The following is a 21,111-nucleotide window of genomic DNA, read 5'->3' as shown; positions in this document are numbered from 1 at the left end:
AGTCACTCATCAGCTCCATTAGTTTTTTAAGACATCATCCTCAGTGAGATAAAAATCAAGCATAGCAAGAACCAACTTAGCAGTGGAGGCATTTGCTCAACACAGATTTTAGGTTCATTAAGGAATTTTTATGAACATTCCTGTGACAAAAAGAGGGCACCAGTCTTTACTGTTCTAGAATTGTGAACCTTTCCTCCTGAATCTTTCCTCACTTGTGTTCTGGCCTGTTTTCCCCAAAAGATATTGAGGTCATTGATGGAAGAATGTAACTCAGGTTTGTGATTGGATTTTGACGGACTCATTATTTCTGCATTTGCTTTATTGTTTATCTATTATTTTTTTGCTTTGTTGATAAGTAAATGGTTATGTTTAAGATTTTTTTTAAGTGTCATTATTGTTAGTGGCTATTTATGTACAGAGAAGGGCACCAAAGAGGAGATTGAGAGCTATAGTCATGAGTAAGGGAATTGTATTCCCCTTACCACAGGATTCTGAGAGTCCTGGTGAAAGCAGCCACATTGGAATTCTCCTTCTCTGGGAACACAGTATAAATAAAGACTGGAATGAGGGTGTCAGTCTACAGAGAGCAGGTGAAGAGACATCCTTTGTGTGTGGACACCACTATAACACCAGTGTGGGTGGCTGCCCCATGTATGCATCATATCCCTCTCCATCTTTTTCTCCTTTTTTCTTCCTTCTTTCCTATTCCTTCCTATTTTTCAACATTTCCTCTCTTCATTCCCTCTCCCCTACCTTTCATGTCTCCTCTTCTTGCCTTCCTTATTTCCCCCTCTCCTTCTTCTCTCCCTTCCCTATCTCCTTCCTTTTCTGTTACCTCACTGTTTATCCTCCTCCTTTGAATTTCTCCTTCCTTCCCTTATCTTCTTCCTTCCTCTCCCTTTCTTCTGCGTTCCCTCCGCCTCTTTGACTCTACTCTCTACTTCTGCCCCATCTTTTTGTCTCTCCTTTTTCTGCTTCTCCTCTCTTCTTTCTCACACTCTTTCTCTCCCAAATATATTTTTATTTAATTTTAATTTTTTCCCTGGTTACATAATTCTTGTCTCAGTCCCCGTTTCTCTCCCCCGTCCCGGAGTTTACTGCTTCAGTACTTTGGGAAAGTCCTTTCAGATTCTCTGTGCCACAGTTTACTATCCTAACCAAATCTATGATCATACATATCCACCCACACATCACATCCAGTATCCTAACAATAAATCTGTGATTATCACACCTACACACATACAATCCTAACAATTTTTGATTATCACACACACTACCCAGAGCAACTGTAAATCTTTTTGCACAAACACATACACACTATACACATACACCCACTATTCGGACCAAGTGTAAATTTAAGATTTTTGCACACATACTATCCTGGCCAACACACACTCGTGCACACCCACCTACCCCACCGGGGCAGGCACTAGTGCTCTGGGTGCCCTCTATACTCGGGTTTCAGAGAGATGCACTACTGCTTTCTAACCATTCCCTTCTCCACCTCTTAAACCTAGCCCCGAGCTGTTATTGGCCACGCCCCCTCAAAGCATTTACCCCGCCCCTCAGGGCTCCACCTTAGTTACAGCAGCCACCGGGGAGTGGGTAGGAGCGGCATTCTACTGAGGGAGTCTGGGCGCTTTCAGAGTGCAGTCTTTTTGTCCCCGCGGGCTGACCGTAGTCGGGGAGAGCCGCGATTGGTTGGGCAAGGCGCGCTAGGCCGCACTGGTATTTGCCTGGGCGGGGGCGCGAGAGCTAGGCGGGAGGTGGAGGCGAGGCTGTGGCCGGGGTTGGCCCAAGGATCTTAGAGGTGAGCAGCTACGGGGTGGGAAGAATTCTGGGGCTGTCCACGAGGCCTGAGTGACCCTTGGTGTAGGGGATTGTGGCGTCCTCCCAAGAGAGCAGCTTTGGGTGACCCGAGCGTTTCCGGGTGCCAAGCCTTCTCTCTGGAGGCCTCTAGCGGGGTGCTCCTGGGTTCTCCCAAGGGGTGCTGCGCCCAGCCCAACAATCTGGGAAAGGCGGCCCCCTGGGGCGAGCGGTGATCGGGTTAGCTTGGTACGAGCAAAACACCCCTGTCGCATGGGAAAGAAGGGTGCATCTGGGGTTCCGAAGCCTGGCGGGACCGGCCCACTGGTCCCCGGCGACTCTGATTCAGAACCTAGAGGGAGCGATCTTCAGAAGCTCTTCTGGGGGGTGGGGGGGAGGAGGAGGGCCTCAGGCCATTAAAAAAAATTTTTTTTTCTATTTTAATACGTCCAGTTTTCTTTGAAATCCCGGGCATTTTATTTAATGCCTTTACAAACATTATTTCAAGAAGGGTATTCCCCATCTACCAGAGGGCCCCAGGACCCAAAGTTAAGAACTCCTACAGTTCATCTCCTCTTTTTACGGAGCAGGAAACGCTGTAGGCAGCTGAAGACCAGCTGTGCTCCTTCCCCCAGGTTGTCCACCTGGGGCTAAGACCACTAGCTTCAGCCTCTCAAATGTGACCGACCTGCACAGCCTAGGTCTGCTTGGCAGACTACAAGTCCATACAGGAGAAATCAGTTTGTCTGGGAGTTGAAGTTATGTTTGAAGTGGAGCAGAAAACCTAGACTTCAGTACCTTTGAAACCCTTCTATTTGGTGTGCTACTTTTTTTCCCCCTGTAAAATGGAGGATTTGGATTCGAGTTAATTTAGCAAACTTATTCTCCCATAGAAGAGCATAGGAAATGAGTAACTGACCTTGGATTCACTAAGACCCAAGGATTCCAATCTTGCTTTTTGCATATCCAACCCTATACTGACTAAGTAAGGCAAGCGCCTTAACTTTTCAGTACCACCAAGCAAGGAGAACTATGTAAGCTGCAGTGATGGGTCAATTTTCCTAAACTGAGTCTCTTATTCACACCAAAGAGAAAGCATTTGTTAACTCTGTACAGAGGTAGCATGAGGTATTAGAATAGAGAGCCAGGTTTGGACTCAGGAAAACCAGACTTCAATTTCTGCCTCTGTTGCATGCTAAGTTGTTCACCATGGGCAAGTCACTTTAAATAATGATCCTCAGTAGCCTTCCAAGACTTTATTAGGTTATATATGAGTTCTATATATCTTTGTATATATATATGAGTTGTATATATCTTTGGAGACAGTTCTCTCTATCAATAAAATCACCAGTCAGGACTAGATCTAAAAAATACAAAAGCCCATAACATTGTCAGAAGCCCTGAAGACTTGGCTAAATCTGCTGGCTGCTCCAAATTCTATCTTACCTCAATTAGACCCCACCTTGTTAGGGAAAAAAAAAATGTTAAGAATTGCTTGGTGAGGACCTGGCAGATAGAGTTAAACCTTAACCACTGGATTTTCTATACTGGTCCAAGTTGAGGTTACTTTTTTAGAAATGTTTTGTTCGGATTATGCTTTGGAGATATATAAATTACTGTTTTGTAGGCTATTCAGTTTGCCAGAACTTTGTTATAGAAGCATTTAGAATTTCGAAAAGGCATTATTGAAATGAAGTTTATTTCCCTCCTCTTGATAAGAGTTAAGGAGAACCAGAAAAGCAGAATATTGTGTATAGATTGCATGCTGGAGGGGCTGCTACTTTCCCTCTCTCCAATGCTCCTGAGGATATCACCTGCCTAGCACTTTTTCCCTCCTATGTCTGTGGTATGGGGGTGGCGCACATGCAGTGTGAGGATGCAGTTTGGGCACTTGGTCTCTAAAAAGTTCACCATCACTGGTATAGATGGTTGATAAACAGTTAATTTGCCTTTAGGTTTTTTGTTTTAACTATTTCTTAATGAAAGAGAGAGTTTATGGGATCAACAGGGAGAATGGGAATAATAATAATAATACTGTGTCATACATTAAGGTTTTTACATAAAACTGGGAAATGGCTAATATTAACAAAATGCGTTAATAAAATTTTAAACACTATTGGAATATAAAGTACATCATAACTGTCATGTTGCATATTGTTATTTTGACTCCAGATTCAGCCCTCTTTCTAATACGTTTAGCCATCCAAAGGGCCTCATGTGCTGAAAAGTTTCATAAATTTTGTAGGATTGGATTAGAAATTGAGAGAAACTGATTTGGTATGGAATCCCTTTTCAAGATTTTGACAGTTTAACTTTCAGACACTTTACATCTTTTATTTCATTAGATAGAACCATTTGAAAAACAACTTTCAACACTCAAAGTTTCTAAGGTATTTAGCTAGAATTTCACAGCTGAGTTTCCTTTAAGTGTGCTTTCACGGTTACTTTCCTAGCCACAAGCTTTTTTTTTTTTTTTTTTAAATCCTTACCTTCCATCTTAGAATCAGTACAGTATATTGGTTCTAAGGCAGAAGAGTGTTAAGGGCTAGGCAGTGGAGGTTAAGTGACTTCCCCAGGGTCACATAGCTAGGAAATATCTGAGGCCAGATTTGAACCTAGGACTTCCCGTCTCTAGGCCTGGCTCTCAATCCACTGAGATACCCAGCTGCCCTCAGTCACAAACTTTAAAAGAAAAAGCTTCTTTTGGTTTATTTCTTGTCACCATTCAACATTTATTAAGTATTCTCTGTTCTATAATTAGCTTTTCAGGAAGAGAAGTTTTGAAAGATCTGGATGGAAATATAGTTTGGAAGCTTCCAAGCCTTGAATTTTGTTAGTAGTTTTGCTTTCCATTTTCAAACTTACATCATAGTCATCATAATTGAGGTGGAAGAAAAGGAAGAGTAAGTTTCAGACCTAACCTTAATTAGTTAAAAGATTTTAAGATATAATAATATTTTTGACAATGATGATGATGATAGAAGCAACATGATACAGTGAAGAGAGAGCAAGCTTCTAAATCTAGAGAATGTTGAGTTCAAATTTTGGTGTGACCCTAGACCAGTGATTCCCAAAGTGGGCGCAATCGCCCCCTGGTGGGTGCTGCAGCGATCCAGGGAGGTGGTGATGGCCACAGGTACATTTATCTTTCCTATTAATTGCTATTAAAAATTTTTTTAATTAATTTCCAGGGGGCTAAGTAATATTTTTTCTGGAAAGGGGGCAGTAGGCCAAAAAAGTTTAGGAACCACTGCCCTAGACAAATCATTTACCTTCTCAGTTCCCTTGGTTATTCTCAAGACTGTAAATTATAGGACAGCTGTGGATCTGCATTGGGAGAAAGGTACTTTATTCACAGGGAGTTCCCATTATCAAAGAAATTACAAGTTAATTTTTTAAGTTGATTTTCATATAGGTATTCAGTGTTTTACTTATACTATTTCACTTGGGTAAGTCGCTTTATTAAGCCATGTTACAGTTTGGATTGTTTTCAGACCAGACCTGTGATTGCATTGAAGGGAACCCAGAGTGAAGAGACTTCCTTCACCATTGCAGCGCTGACTCTGTCATTTTTTGTCTTAAAAAGTTGCTTAGGGACACAGAGGTTAAGTGATTTGTTCAGAGTTACACGATCATCATATGAAGAGTCTTGGCATGTACCTTGTGTCTATGACTAAAGCCATTTCTCTGTCCCTTTATTACATCATCTTGCCTCTCTACAAGTATTATTATTCTCATTTTGCAGCTGAGGAAACTGAGGCCAAAAGTAATTCTCACTTGTTCATGATCTCACAGCTATTAAGTATCACAGGTGGGATTCAAGCCCATCTTTTTTCAACTCGTAAATCTAACACTCTTTGTCATACAAAGCTGTTTCATCTGTTTCAATGCCCTAATATCATACATTGAGGCAACAAGGCATAGTGAATAGAAAATTGGCCTCTTAAGTCAGAAAATCTTGGGTTAGAGTGAGCTTCTAAAATATACAGGCAAGTCATTTAACCTCTCAGTGCCTATAGACAACTTTCTAAAATCACAAGTTACAGAGAAGGTGCTGATCTACATTTGTAGAGGAAGTTCCTTGTCTGGAGCGCCTTATACAGATGATATGCAGGCCTGATTAAAAATACAATCTTACAAGGAAACTGAGTCTCAGCAGGATTCAATAGCAGAGTCCGAATTCAAAGTCCCTTGGTTAGAGTCTCTGATTCCAAATTCCCCCCCCCCTTTTTTTTTAATGTCTCCAGCACTATTTATTTATCCTATTTTAAAAACATTTTTTCACATGTCAATACAAATTTTAATTATTTTCTGCTTTTTTGTGATTAATACTCTCTCCCTCCACTCTCTCTACCCCTCTCCAGGATAGCAGATAATATGATATAGGTTGTACATGTGTTATTATCATACATTGCATATTTCTACATTCATCATGTTGTGAAAGAACATATATTGATTACATTAAGAGAAAAATTCATGGAGGAAATAATGTATGGAATGGTATGCTTCAATCTGCAATACAGACTCTGGCAGTTCCTTTTATGATAGTAGATACCAAATTCTCTTTCCACTATGTTCAAATGACATAATAATGTATGTAACGAAATTTATAAACATTAAAGTGCTACGTAAATATCAGTTATTATTTCTCTTATTTTATTATGTTTCAATCTGGTCCACTTTTTACCTCATCAGAGGTAAGGGACTCGAGCTAAAGTCATCAAAAAAACTGGAGATCTCTTCAATTCTTGATGCTGCCTTTAAACACTATCTCTATCAACCACTATATTCATTGAATTGCACTCTACTTTTTCCCTACAGCTTGCTGGTGTCGAAAATGTGTTTGACCTAGAACTGTATGAATTGTTCCAAGTGAAATTTTTCAGATTTAATACCTCCTAGGAGAAAGGATGGTCACTTTTCCTGCTTGAGTCTTCCCCTGAGGATGTTGCTCTAAATGACATGTGAATTTTTTTTTTCTTTTTTGGCCACTATATCTCAGTTCTAACTGTTTCCTAATTTACAGTTCGCTCTCATCTCAGTCCTTTCTCGGCTTTTTCCAACCACCTCTCCCACTGACTGTTTCAAATTGTGCTTCCCAAATATTTAGAAATAGGCTTTTGGTATCCTCTGTGAAATAGCAAATAAACCTGTTTTCTTGCCTGCCCCTTCATTTTCTTTTTAAAAATCTCTGCAGGGCAGTGGTGCAATGCAGTTCGGTGAATGATGTGGTGCTGGATATCATGCCAGCCTAAATGAAATGTGCTGGCTTTGATTAAATAAAGCAGTTCATTTTAAACACTAGGTGGGGGCCAAGTGAGATGATGGCCATGCCTATAATTTAGAGAGAGAAGTTCATAGGAACTAGCTCTGGACATACTAACTATTAAAGTGCTTTGTGCATAATGGGAATTTCCTGAAGTTTAAAAACTAGTTGAAAAAAATTTAGATCTGAAAGGAACCTCAGATAATCTGGTTCAAGCCCTTTATTTTGCCAGTAGGGAAACTGAGGCCTAAGGGGTTATGCATTTTGATTAAGATTGCAAAGGTGCACATGCTCCCTCTACCCCTTTACAATGAGAGAACAGAATAAATAAAAGTAAGACCTCCAGACCATAACCATCTGCTGTGCCATTATATCCTAATCTCTGCTGCTATGCCCTCCAGAACTGCCATCTGATTTTCTATTGTATCCTGAGGATACCTGGGTCATGCCATCCTCTGTTATACTCTTAGAGCTTTTAGGCTGATCCATCTATCCTGTGGCCTAAATCTCATATGTGTTAACTCTTCCAATTAAGACTGTGAGCTCCTTGAGAGAAAGTACTGGCTTGTTTTTTTATTTGTATCTCCAGAGTTTAGCACATAAGTGCTTAATAAATGCTTTTTCATTCATTTACTCTAGGGTGAGAGGCTTGTTCTATATGACCTCAGAGGTTCTTACCATCTCTAAATCCATGAACCTATAAGCACAGAGCTGAGATCTAAACCCACATCATCTTATTCCAAATCCAGTACTTTATGCGTTATACAAGTTTTAAGGTACCATTGCAGGAGATCCCCTGATACTCTTGTGGCTACATCATTCCAGAATTTTGTTTTCTTCTTAAATTAATGTCAAAAGAACTATGTCTTCAACTTCATTTTTAGAAGATAATTTAAACTTACTTAAATGTACAAAAGGAAGAAATTGTCATTTTAAAATTTACCAATATAAAGTGATCATCAGAAAGCTAGTAAGTAGCAGTAATAACTATAAAAAAAAAATACTAAAAACCAATGTAAAATATGTTGGTCTCTTACAATGAAGAGAACAGTATATTTGAAGATACCAGCCTACTTCTAAGGTTTTTTTTTTTTTTTTTTTTTTTTTTACTATTCAGTTCATTAAATATTTATCTATTAACATATCTAGTATACCGAGTGCTTTAAATGATAAAAGAGACTTTATTGTTGTCCCTGCCTTCATGGAGCTTAATAGACCTGGAGGAATACTAGACATACAAATGAGAAAAAAAATTGGAAACAATGCAAGACAGCATACAATGAAATGAAAAACTTGAACATAATAAAATTCCAAAATGTGTTGTAGAGAGTTTTATGGTAGTCATAAAAGGAGATCTCAGCCAGAGTTAAAAGGGAAGATGATATAGAGAAAAAAAATGGTACTTGAGACAAACTGTAGGCATTCTTAATCATCTACTGTGTTCAGGCAGCACTGGGGACAAAACTGAGAAAAAGTCTCTTGTCTTTATGAAACCTGTATTTTCTAGGGGGATAGGTAAACACACATTGTCTTAACAGAGATACCTTCCACATCGCTACTTATATTGCGGGTTGGTGTAGGAAACTAAATGAAGAGTTTTGCAGAAACCACAAATGACACAGAAAAAGTTTTAGAAACTCAAAAATCCATAAAATAAAGCCCAAATACTTAATCCAAATTTTACAAGAAGGTACTGTAAGCACCCCATAAAAGAAAAAGAAAAGATCTCAGATTGCTTCTCTGGTATGAAGGGAGGAAAAAAAATTTTACATGGACTTTCCAGATCTCAGGAGCACCACACTCCCTGACTCCTGTGATGTAGGATATTTCTATTTGTATATGGATATCATACATAAGATGTGGCAGTTATAGGAACAAAAAGAGGAGGCAGGCTAGTTTGGATTATTATTTGTGAGGCTTATTAAGAATTACTAGAACCTTTTCTAAATCTATCAATTTAGTATTATCTCCACAAATTAATTTTCATGTAAGTTCAGATCAACTTTGAATTTAAATCCTCCTTAGTACAGCCCATTGGGCCCCATCCTCCTATTGAAGAGGGTAGAGTACAGGTATGAAGAGCTCCTCCTGGATCTTCCTTTTAAGGAAGGGGCCCAGGACAGACACCCCGTGGAAACTTTATTATTATTCTACTGGATTTCATCATTGTTTTCAGAAATTTATCTTCCTACAGATCAAATCAGCTTTGAAACTCAAGACTTCTAAATTTCTCCCCTGCCTCTTGGTCCCCTTCCTGTCTTTGATTTGGAGAGCATAGAGGATGGCCAGAGGAGCCCGGGGAAAACAATTCATCATTTCCCAACAGGCTTCAGGATTTCATTATGCCCCTAGGATGGATAACCCTCTCTCCTCTCTCCCCTCTTCAGCTTCTTTTTATGTGTTGATCTTTCCCCCTTAGATTGTGAGTTCCTGGTGGGCAAGGATTGTCTTTTGCCTTTCCTTGTGTCCCCAGAGTTTAGCACTATACTTAGCAAAAATAGGTGCTTAACAAATGTTTATTGACTAATGTTAGCAGTTGGCTTAGTGATAGAAATTAAGGTTTTCTGACCTTTCTGCTTACATGAAATATTAGTTAAGATTCTTAATAATATTATACATCTGACTCAGTCATGCATTTTAGTGTTCTCCCTCAAAGTGTACAGAGTGCTTCATAGATTGTATTTAGGGAAACTGAGCTACAGTGAGGTTATTAATCATTGTCTTTTTCATCTTGGTAGCATCCCAGAATTTAAAGCTAAACCTACTCTAAAGTGCTAACCTTCATCTCTCTCTTTTAGAGAAGGTTACTATTCAGTTTGTTTCACTTTGAAATATCATTTATCCTGGGCTTAAAATAAAGTAGTTTATACATATATAGGTTGTTTTTTTCTCACTAAAATGAACACTTAAAGTTTTCATTGGTCTTAAATTTTTTATTAGTTTTTGGTTTTTTTAAATTTCTTCCCTATACTTAGTATAGCTTCAGTGTAATTTTCATACAGTGTGACCCTGCAAGGTATTGTTTCCAATTATTCTTATAATGTACTTTGAATTCTCAACTGAGACTTTCTTCATGATGCCAGATCAACTAGGCAGTTTAGTAATAAACAGAATTGAGTAAACTAATTATGAAATGTGGACAAATAGTTGATTTGCTCTTTCATTTTTCTTTATAGATCTCCCTTCTCCCTTTTGTTTCTCAGTGTCTGGTTAACAGAAACTAAAATTAAAGAATGACTTGAAGTTTTTTCCCCCTTGACAAAATCAAGCTGATTTGCAAATCTCCCTCTTACAAAAAAATTTACTAAGATGATTGTTATTCTTATTAAATCTATTCTTGCCTTCTATAAAGGCTATAATTTAAGCTTTTGAAAAACAAGAAGAAATTTTCTTTATCTTTGTAGTCTATGGTGTTTTACATATAATGGACCATCATTAAATATTTGATTTATTAAATACATACCATGGGCTAGTTCTGAGAATATAAATATACAAGTAAGACTCTCAAGGAACTTAGATTCTAGTGGAGGGGACAACACATATAGGGGAGCAAGGTCTGGGAAGGGATTTTGGTATTGAGAGTCAGAGATTGTGACTGAAACCATACAGCAATCTCATGTTAAGCCAGTTCTAGAAAAGTCATTATCAGTGGTAACATTATGTTGATAAAGGGAAGAGTTCACTAGCACAGTGCAAGATACTTATCCTGGTCAGACCCTCATTTCCAGATAGATTACTGGTTAGGAAATGGCCCTGCATCATATAAATACAGTGGGTTGGTAAGTTTTCACTTATCTACACTAGGATAGCTTAGGCCCTAGCAAGAGGGTCAAAGCTGAGATTAACTTCAGGTAGGATTTTTGGGTTTGCTTAGGTTTGGGGGAAGGAGAGAGGGTGCTCTCTAAGGAGAAAGAGGACAGGAATGAGATAGATATCAAGATGTCTTGGTGAAGTAGGTTCTTGTTTTCTTGTGGATAGCTTTATTTAGGATATAGGATATATCTATAGGATAGCATAAAAACTGAAGAAAAAAATTTTGCAGCTTGTTCAAATAGTTGAATCCCCTATAATTCACTTGGTCAAATTTCAAATAACTACCCTAATGCTAGCAAAGCTCAAATTATTAAAAGGATAGCCCGCAACTTGCAGTCTACCTGCATGTTAGGCCTCTGCAATTTTGTACAAAGAATTTATTAGGGAGTAATTTGAAAAATGCTTCACTCCATTTTATTCTTTTTCAGATAGTAAAAATCTTTGAAAATCATTCTTGAGGGAAGAATGTGTTTTTTTTAAATGTCTGCTACCTTGCAATCTAGAAGCTAGGTAGCTGCTGAATTTGACTAGAATGAAAGAAATTACATTCAAAATCAGGTTTCATCCCTAAACTCTGCAGAATTGATGTGAATCTAGTTTATTTGTTTTGCTTCCCAAATCTTTCTAAGTCCCTATTGTAAAACAAAATGAGCTACAGAAAAAATGTTAAGCTACATTTTACTTGGCAATTTAATTTGATAGTTTTACATATAGTGTTTCTCTGCCCCTCTATTTTTTGGTAAATAGCTACAATTTAAAGTACATTGATTTTATTAATATTTCGTTTGTATTTTGAATTTTAGCTTGTATTTTGTTTGCTTTTTTTTTGTTTGTTTTTAAATCTTTGAATATCCTAAGAACTTTTTAATTTGTTAAAGTTTTCAGTTTGCATTCTGAAATTTTGTTTTTATCTAGTACTTTGGCAGTTTATTTTCTGTAAAGAATTTATCTGGGTTTGTTTTCTCTCTTAGGTGGATAATTGACTTACTGTTTTCTTATTCTTTTTCTTTTTTGTTCTCTTAACAGAATTACTAAAAATGAGTCTACGAAAGCAAACTCCAAGTGATTTCCTAAAGCAGATCATAGGAAGACCAGTTGTAGTAAAGTTAAATTCTGGAGTGGATTACCGAGGTAATACTTTCTTGCCTTACACATTTTATATACCTTTATAACTAAATGGTATGGTTTCACTTTTGGGGAACCATTTTTAGAACTTCTAGTAGATAAAGACATGTTGGTAATGGTATTTTATAGTCTTTTATCTTGGGCTGTCTTAATAAGCTTCCTTTTCTTAAACACTTTTAGTATTTTAGTATCTTTAATGATATCCACAACAGAGTGAGGATCAACTATGGAGTTAAGGATTTTGGATATTGATACTATATCCTGGGATTGTCACAATAGCTCTTGTCTTTTAGTAATCTATTTTAAATCTGTGGACCATCAAGTTTTCTAGTAACTTTTTTTCTGAACAAAAGATATGACTTTAAAGCTGTCTTTGTTCTTAAGAGAGAAACAGAATTCTTTAGTTCAGAACTTTAGTCTCTAAAGGCTTTTTTTTTTTTTTTTTTTTAAATAAAACCCTTACCTTCCATCTTGGAGTCAATACTGTGTATTGGCTCCAAGGCAGAAAAGTGGTAAGGGCTAGGCAATGGGGGTTAAGTGACTTGCCCAGGGTCATACAGCTGGGAAGTGTCTGAGGCCAGATTTGAACCTAGGACCTCCCTCCCATCTCTAGGCCTGGCTTTCCATCCACTGAGCCACCCAGCTACCCCCTAAAGGCTTTTTTTTTTTTAAAGTCATGAAGGAATGGAATGAACTCTGAACTGAGATCTTAAGATCTGAATTCACATACTGATACTTAATAACTGTAGCTAAGGTTATCACTTACCCTCTCTAAGCTTCAGTTATTTTACCATCAAAATATATATTAAAAATACTTGCAAAGAGGGTTGGTATGAAGAAAACACTTTATTAACTGATTTGTTATGATTTAAAATGTTCAGATTTGGGGGATCGCTTTCATGACTAAATAAATCAATTTAGTCATGAATGCTGCCAAAATTGCTAGATCTGTTGGGGGCAGGGCAGATTTCCTTTATATTGACAGTAGTTGCCTTCTCAGACAAAATGAAGGTTAAATTATTTAGGAAATTTGATATGTACAATATAGATAATTCAGACTGGCAATTCTGTCTTTATTCCATATATTAAGGTTTTGTAGACTTTTTTTTGGCCTAAATTTTCTTGTTATAACTGACCTAGTTTTTTATTTAGCATATTTTGACACTTGCCAAGGTGAATAATATACACATTTTATGGTTGGGTTAATGGACTTATACTGTGTAGAGAGGCAATATGAAACATCCATGCATTGCTTCTTAGCCATAAACCTTCAGCAAGCCCAAAGAAAGTAATGGTTTTCCTGGGACTTGAATATATGAGCTAATTGATTAGGGAAAGGACAGTGTGTTCTGTATGTTCTAACAATGCTGAGCATACTTTGGATGTTGAGGAAATAAAGAGTAGTTTTTGCCTTTGGAAGTGCTTAAGCCAAATATTATTAAACCATTAGAAAATATTATAGTAAAAATTGTACTTCTTTTGTGGTTATTCAAAATGCTTTCAATAAAATAGTCTGTTCATAGAGCTAGTTAAGAGGAGTTAGAAAAAATTCCAGTTCAAGCCTCTCTATATCCAGTTTAACTGATGTCTTCATTTGGAAGATCTACTAGTTGTTGCTATGGGGGAAATATCTTTTAATCAGAAGATGGAAGTTTAACTATAAAACACTTTTTCTTTTCAAACAAATTCACATAATTGGAGGTGGAAGCCATTAAAAGCATGTAAACTATGCCTCAGAAAAATGTCTTTAAATATTTATAAAGAAATTAGGCTAAAAACTAGTTCGTTTCCTAAAATTATACCTAAATTTTATTTAACAGTATCTGATTTTAATGCTTTATAAAGCCCTTTTTTTAACAAAGCTTTCCCCAAAAAGTAAGATTCTTATAAATTAATCTCCTTAGCCTGCTCTTGTTATACATATGCCATTTTGAAAAACAATCTTTTTTGCTGTTGTTTGGAGGATAATGAGTGCACATTCAGAGAATGTGGAGCATATTAACGAAGTCATGACTTTAAAATAATCTACTAACTATTAATTATTTTCCTTTGCTTAAGAGAATTGAATTTTATAGTTCTCATTTCACTTTGCAGATTTTCCTGGAAAGTATCACTTCAGTTTAGAGACTTTGAGTAAGAAACCTACAAAATTCTATCCTGAAATGACAAAGTAGAAAGTTGGCAGGTGAAAGTTCTGCAAAATTTATGTCACCTCAGTATGATTAAAAGAATGTACTAGAGTGGTTTCCTGGAAAGCTGTTTTGGAATGCATTTAGCTACTTTTCTATAGTAGCTTTGATTTGAAAATATATTGTAACTGTAACAAAACAAAATGGAATGTGTCACAGTGCAATATGTTGTTCTGTATTCTCAAGCTGCTCCTCACTGTGAGTCACCACTTTGAGATGTTCTTTCACTAGCACCTGCTGTCTCCAGTTCTATTATTTCAACAGATTGGGGAGCCTTCCACTTAACACTGTGATAAGTTCATCTGCTGCTGTAGACATTGTGAAAGGATGAATTAAATTAGCCAGATCAGGCTTTTTGATTTAGTGTTTAATGTGAAAGACAGTACCATTGGAATAATGCTGTATTAGAGAATGGCCATTTATTGCTGTGTAACTGTAGCAGTTTTCAAATTTTTAGCTTTCAAAATAGGAAATTTACAGTGATTAAGAATATTCTGTTACATTTTCTGCAGGCTTTTAAAAAGATAAATGAAGGGTCATTGTTTTACCTGGTGGTTGTGAATGCAAATCCACTGCTCATATCTTATTCTTTTCAGATTTTATTTATATTTGGCATATAGAAATTTTTAGTTTTTAAAAATTTTTTAATTTTTAGATACTGAACGATAACTAGTCCAACTATCAATAATATGAAATTGGGTCTTAATCAATGATACATGTAAAACCCAGTGGAATTGTGAGTTGGCTACAGGGAGTTGGGGGAAGAGGGAAAGAACATGAAATATGTAACTATGGGAAAGTATTCAAAATAAATTAAAATTTTTTAATTAAAAAAAATTTAATTTTTCTTTGTCACTTAGAGTTTGAATTTATATTAAACCTGCAGTATCCAGTGGAACAAAAGAGAGTTGTCATGTATATGATTTACCCCTTGATTTTCAAGCTTGATTTACTTTGTATTTCGTCTTTATCGTAATGCGTCTCTAGGTGTCCTGGCTTGCCTGGATGGCTACATGAATATAGCTCTGGAGCAAACAGAAGAATATGTAAATGGACAACTAAAGAATAAATATGGGGATGCATTTATTCGAGGAAACAATGGTAATGTCCTTTTTTTTTTTTTAACTATAACTGTGCTTCTGAAATGATTTTTCATAATTGCAATCAGTATTTCTGTATGTTTTAAATCACAGTGCAGTTTCTCTCTTTATATCTATTTATAGTGAGGCATGGCAATAAAATGTTTAAATTTGTGCTTTCATAGGTACTTAAATTTTAGAACTAAAGGACCCTAGACATTGCCTTGTAGTGCAGGAATTTCCAGCATGGGGTATGCACAATTTTTTGAGGGCTGTGGAAATATTTAATAAATATATTAACCTATTGAAATTATCTCTTTATTTTTATTTAAACCTACATGGCGAACTCTAAAATTTACTTTCATATTCATTAGATAGGAGACTTGGAGAGGTTGTGATGAAAACCAGGGGATACCAGGGCTAAAAAATGTTGGGAACTCCTTTACAGGAGTCCAAAGAGATCACACAGCAAGTTAAAGCTGACTGAGATCAGAACCCAGATCTTTACATTTCCAATTTTTGCTATACTACATCTTATCTCTTAGCTTTTTAATGGGTTAAGAAAATTGAGTTTTGAAGCAGAATTTCCTAGATTTATCATTAATTGAATAATATTTCCAGTAATTTATCTCAAAGTGATCTTTCACCATTGGTTACATCAGATGCTTTTTGAGTTGTACTTTTAAGAATTAGTGATTAGGAAATGCTCTAAAGTCAGTGAGATAGGACAATAATGTAATAATGACATTCATAGCATTCTATTAGTTTGAAGAATAATTGGTCAGAGTTTGAAATTTAAAACCTAATATAAAGTTGGTGTCTAAATTAATGGGAGCTATTTCTTATATGAAGAGGTAGTGTGACAGATTGGATAAAGAGATTGCCTTGAGGCCAGAATGTCCTGAGTTCAAATCCAATCCCTGACACCAACTTGCTGTGTGGTACTGGCCAAGTCAGTGTGCCTTCTCACATGTTTAGGTTAATCTTTAAGATTATGAATTTTAGAGAAGATACTAACCTTGATTAGTAGAGGGAATTTCCTCCTTTGGGAGTTACCTACCCCAATGAAATCACAAGTCTAATAACCTATTCTCTATCCTATTTTTTTTATGTGCTCCACCAATGGGAACTAAAAGTTCTAATTCTTTTCAAAAACTTGATTTGATACTATGTGTTCTTGGACAACTTATTTATTAACCCATTGATTCACAAACTGTTTTGCTATGATTCCACCCAAGCTGACTTTTGAAATACATACCTCCTTCCTATTCCTATGCTACCATATTTCTTTGTGTCAGAGCTTTTGTCTTTTTCTTGCTTTAAAAGTACCACGAAAAAGTATTTCTGTGTATGCAGTCTTCCCATTTGGATACCAGGTTCAGAATTTCCAAAGTTTTGCATCTTATTTTTCTTATTATTTTAAAACATTTTATGTCCCGTAAAATAATCTCTCACTTATTCCCATGTCTTTAGCTTGCTCATTTATATAAGAGCATTTATAATACTAAAATTCTTCTCTGATGCCTCATCGTGGCATCATCGTGGTAGTGATGACTCTTGAGTTCTGAAAGGCTATTTTAGCTAAGTTCTGGCAAATTTACAAACTGTAGTGAATACAGTCCTGGCAGTAGAGGAGGATGGCTAAGTGTGGAAAGGTTCATCATTGGCCACCTCATTTCAGGAATCTTGTCTGTTGCTACAAGGGGCCTTGGGAGGAGCTCTGATCTGCATCGGTCAAAGGAAATACCATCAATGAAACCACTAAATTTTTGAAGTATTGAATGGAGTTATTTCATATTGACCTGACTCCTAGGAACAGTGATAGTATTATGAACACTCCATTAATTATTTCAGTGACCCTAGAAAGACTTCTTCATTTACCATCTGGGTCCTGTATTATTTTTTTCTCTATTACTCTAGCCAGCCACCTTTCCTGCCCTACAACTAGGTATGAGCCCTCTCTTTTTACCTCTGTCTCTGAGGCGTGATTCCTTATCTCCTAAAGGAATTGGCTGCTTCTTTCACTTACTGACCTTTTATGGCTAGCTTACCTTGTCTGCTGCCTATTTGTCCTTTGTCAGAACAGCAAAAGATCCATCCTCTGCTGGAAGGGAAAGTATTTTTGCACTTAATTCTGGCAGTCAGGAGGTGCCTTCAAAGATACCTATTTTAAAAAACTCAGTATTTTTATCCTTTTGTGGTTCTTTGATCCAGGTATTTAGACCAGATTATTTAATGACTAGTGGTGATCCTAGTGTTCTAAACTCTCAGTTATAGTCAGAAGATACTAGTACTTTTGAATATTAAAGACTGTACTAATGCCAGCTGTTTGATGAGTGATCTTCTCTTTCTTTCCACTCCCTCCCCTTTGGAAATAGGTGTATTCCCTGCTGAATTTGTTTGTGACCTTTCCCATAACCTTATTAATGGCAATTATATGAAAATTCTTACTAATTCATAACCCAGGTGCTTCAGAACACTTTTCCTTAGGTCTTGGAGAAAAGCCAAGGTTCACTTGGTTAATATGTAGGGCATTTTTACCTAGAAGTTTCTTAATGACTATTGTCAACAACAGACTTGACATCTCTAAGCTGTGCTTTGAATAACAATGGACCTCTCATGAATCTGACCAGAATCTGACCAATACTCACAAGCCAGATTTTTTTTAAGAGAGCAGATTGGTTAGGTATATAGACATATTCAAGAAACAACTATTACGTGTCTCATTCACTATTGATCTCATAGCTTTTAACCTGAGTTTAGTGCCAGGATACCTTCATTCGACTAGATCAGAGTTCTTAACCTTTTCTGTATCAGTAGAAGAGCCCACAGACCCTTTCTCAGAATGACGTTGTGAATACTTAAAACAAAATATGCAGGATTATGAAGGAAGCCAAAGGTTTGTGAAAATAAGGGCATAATTTTTTTCCCATCCAAATTCATAGACCTTGCAAATCTGTTCACAGACCCCTTGTTCATGGATTCCAGGTTAAGAACTTTAGGTGGTCTCTGAGGGCCCTTTCAACAACCTATCGGCTCAGCTGCCACTGCCATCATTGAGGGGAGAAAATCATTGTGAAGAGAGGGGCCACCTTCCTCTTTACCACCACCACCAACTTCTGATCAGCTTCTGCCAACAAGCATCTGCCTGTTGAGAGGGAGCCTTGGGAGTGGTAGCACCTGCACACCCCTGGTCCCAGCCCAACCCTAGGGGTCAGCCATTCCTACCAATTGACACCCATGGGGTCGCCAAGCCCTCCTGACTAAAACACTGGAGATGAGATGGGATGCATTTTGTGCCAGGCAAGTCTTACCATCACCACCATCTTCCCCAAGACTCTGACAGACATTGAACCCAAGAACTTTAGAAAAAGCAGTGTTTAAACTACCAGACCTGCTTCCAGCCATGCCCTGGCAGCCATTATTGAAGAAAGAAAGAACGTAGGGAAGGGGAGGACAAACTTTTCTCATTGTCACCACCTACAACACTAATAGGCACAAGAACCCTGACCACTCATCCTGCTTCTCAGCAGCCCCGCAGCTATCATCTGGGGAAGGCGGCTCCTATGGAGAAGGGGCAGTCGTTTCCCCCAACCACCAGTCAGCTGCCACACATGGGGCATCTTCCCTTGAACCTTACTAGAGATAATCTAAGACTCTGAATTCAAGAGTAACTCAGAAAGAAAATTCTTGTCAGTAAAGTCCTTGCTTCTCTCAAATGGTTCAGCATCATAAACTGAGGATTTTATCAGTGGAACTGACACTAATGAAGAAAGGAACAATAATAAGAGCTGGCATTTTGATAGCACCCGCTCTGTGCCAAGCACTAATGCTAAGTGCTTTAAAAAAAATTATCTCATTTAATCTTCCCAACATCCTAGCAAGTAAGTGCTACTCTTGCCCCCGTTTTACAGTTGAGGAAATTGAGACAAAGTGACTTGCCCAGGGTCACACATCTAATAAGAAAGAAGAGGCATTAGCAAATATGTCCTTTGCTGTTGCACCTTAAGGATGGCAGAATCTTTCCATCTTACTAACCACTGAAATCTTCAGTTTTTGTTCTCTATCTATTAGCTTCTGAGATACCTGTATGCAGGGACTATTTTTCTTTGTAGCACCGTTACTTAGCACTGTACTTTGCACACAGTAAGCACTTAATAAAAGTTGTATTCCTTCCTTCTCCCCATCAGTTGGATTTGTTTTAATAAATGAAACAGTGAGTTTGATATTTATATTGAGTGGTAGGGAGGACTAGAACAAAAAATTACAAGTAGAGCAAAGGGCAGAAAATGCAATTCTGAAAACAAAAAATATAGACTTGGGAATATGAGATCAGCTACTCTCTATCATTTGTCTTTCTTGGTATCCCTAGCACTTAGCACAGTGCCTGGCACATAGTAGGCACTTAATAAATGCTTATTGACCGACTGACTGATTTCATATAGGTGGTGCTTGCTTTAAAACTTATCAAATACTTCCTTAATAGCAGCCCTGGGAGGTTGAGAAATTACGATTTGCTTAAAGTTCTGGCAGACACAAGACGTAGAACCCACTTTTCTTTCTCTGAATCTAGTGCTCTTTCCAGTGTTATATTCTATCCTTTTCTAGACTTTATTCTGATATCCTTCAAGGAGGATAAATAGTAATCATCTCAGGTATACAGAAAACTTTCATTTTTCTGGGAGCATGAACATGATATGTTGAAGTTTTGTAGGAATTTATATGCCTAGTATATATCAACATGGATTAGCTTATTTTATCTTCTTGGCATCACTCTGAGGTGCCTCTTTAATTTCATGAAAATGTCAAAATGAGTAAGCTCCAGAGCCAAAACCAGGATGTACTTCTCTGGACTTTAAGCTTAAGCCTAGAGTATTTTATAAAGTAATATGTTCTAAAATTCATTTCATATTGTAAATTGTGTTCTCTTGAAATTTGTTTTTTAAAACTAGGAAATTGAAATAATATTTTTAATAAAACTTGATGTTATAGTTTTTAAGAATATTCCTTTTAATCAATTTCTATTTTCTTTTTCAGTGTTATATATAAGTACACAGAAGAGAAGAATGTGAAGACACCAGCAAAGGAAAAATTTTTTTTTGTAGTTTTGTATTTTTTAATTTTTAAAAAACTATTTCTTACTTTTGTCATGTAAATTTTCCTGTTTTCATTGTTGCTTATGCACTGACTTGAGAGGAGGAAGTAGAGATTTTTTAAACATACATAAACTAATGGTTTCAGTTGTACAGAGTTCTTTTATCCTTTAAGTTCTGATGATCTTATGGCTGTGTCAGTGATAAATTTAAAAAATAATCATAAAAGGTAACAAATCTTTGTTACCTACTGCTGCTGCAAAATATTTTTTTTCTCCCAATTTTAAGTAGTAATGAATATCTAATAGGAAGATGTCTTTTTATTTCTCATTTCCTTGACTGAAAATAAAACAGTTGGATGGGACAATAATTTAGGCAATTTCAAGAAGTGTTGCCCCTTGTTTCATTGCTTTTCTTCCCTGGCTACCCACAAATCACATATGTATTAGGGTACATTTTCCAAAAAAGATAAACAGTTTTGGTTAGAAACTTTTTAAAATGTCTGTAAATTTTTAAGTTTAGGTGCTGACCAGTTAAATTGCCTGGAAGTAGATATGAGGGGAAAAGAGAAAGCAAATTAAGTTGTTTGAATCAGATGTAATGGTGACATTTCATTAAAAAAGGGACGCACAGGGAAAGAACTAAGTTACAGTATGTATGTTAACTGTGCCAATTAAGTAAAACTTTTTCATTTGTTAAGTCTAGCATGAGTCATTTTGGCATCTCCCTACACTGGTCTT

General features: G+C 36.8%; 1 protein-coding gene across 1 annotated transcript; it reads left to right on the top strand.

Annotated features, from left to right (window-relative positions):
• The first annotated feature begins 1,749 nt into the window (after positions 1-1,749).
• LSM6 (LSM6 homolog, U6 small nuclear RNA and mRNA degradation associated) lies at positions 1,750-20,524 on the top strand. Its single transcript, XM_044680928.1, has 4 exons — positions 1,750-1,810; positions 11,912-12,016; positions 15,187-15,300; positions 20,316-20,524. Exons 2-4 carry the CDS (start codon positions 11,923-11,925, stop codon positions 20,348-20,350), a joined length of 243 nt encoding a protein of 80 aa, XP_044536863.1. The 5' UTR covers positions 1,750-1,810; positions 11,912-11,922; the 3' UTR covers positions 20,351-20,524.
• The last annotated feature ends 587 nt before the right edge of the window (positions 20,525-21,111 follow it).

Source organism: Gracilinanus agilis, chromosome 6, assembly GCF_016433145.1.
Source record: "Gracilinanus agilis isolate LMUSP501 chromosome 6, AgileGrace, whole genome shotgun sequence".
Lineage (NCBI taxonomy): Eukaryota > Metazoa > Chordata > Mammalia > Didelphimorphia > Didelphidae > Gracilinanus > Gracilinanus agilis.
Note: the sequence above shows the minus strand (reverse complement) of the source record. Positions and strands in the feature narration are given on the sequence as shown.

Excerpts from the sequence above, each read along its gene's own strand:
- LSM6 (XM_044680928.1), top strand. The coding sequence starts at position 11,923 with ATGAGTCTACGAAAGCAAACTCCAAGTGATTTCCTAAAGCAGATCATA. Across the intron at positions 12,017-15,186 it reads TTCTGGAGTGGATTACCGAG|GTGTCCTGGCTTGCCTGGAT; the intron begins GTAATACTTTCT and ends ATGCGTCTCTAG. Across the intron at positions 15,301-20,315 it reads ATTTATTCGAGGAAACAATG|TGTTATATATAAGTACACAG; the intron begins GTAATGTCCTTT and ends TTTCTTTTTCAG.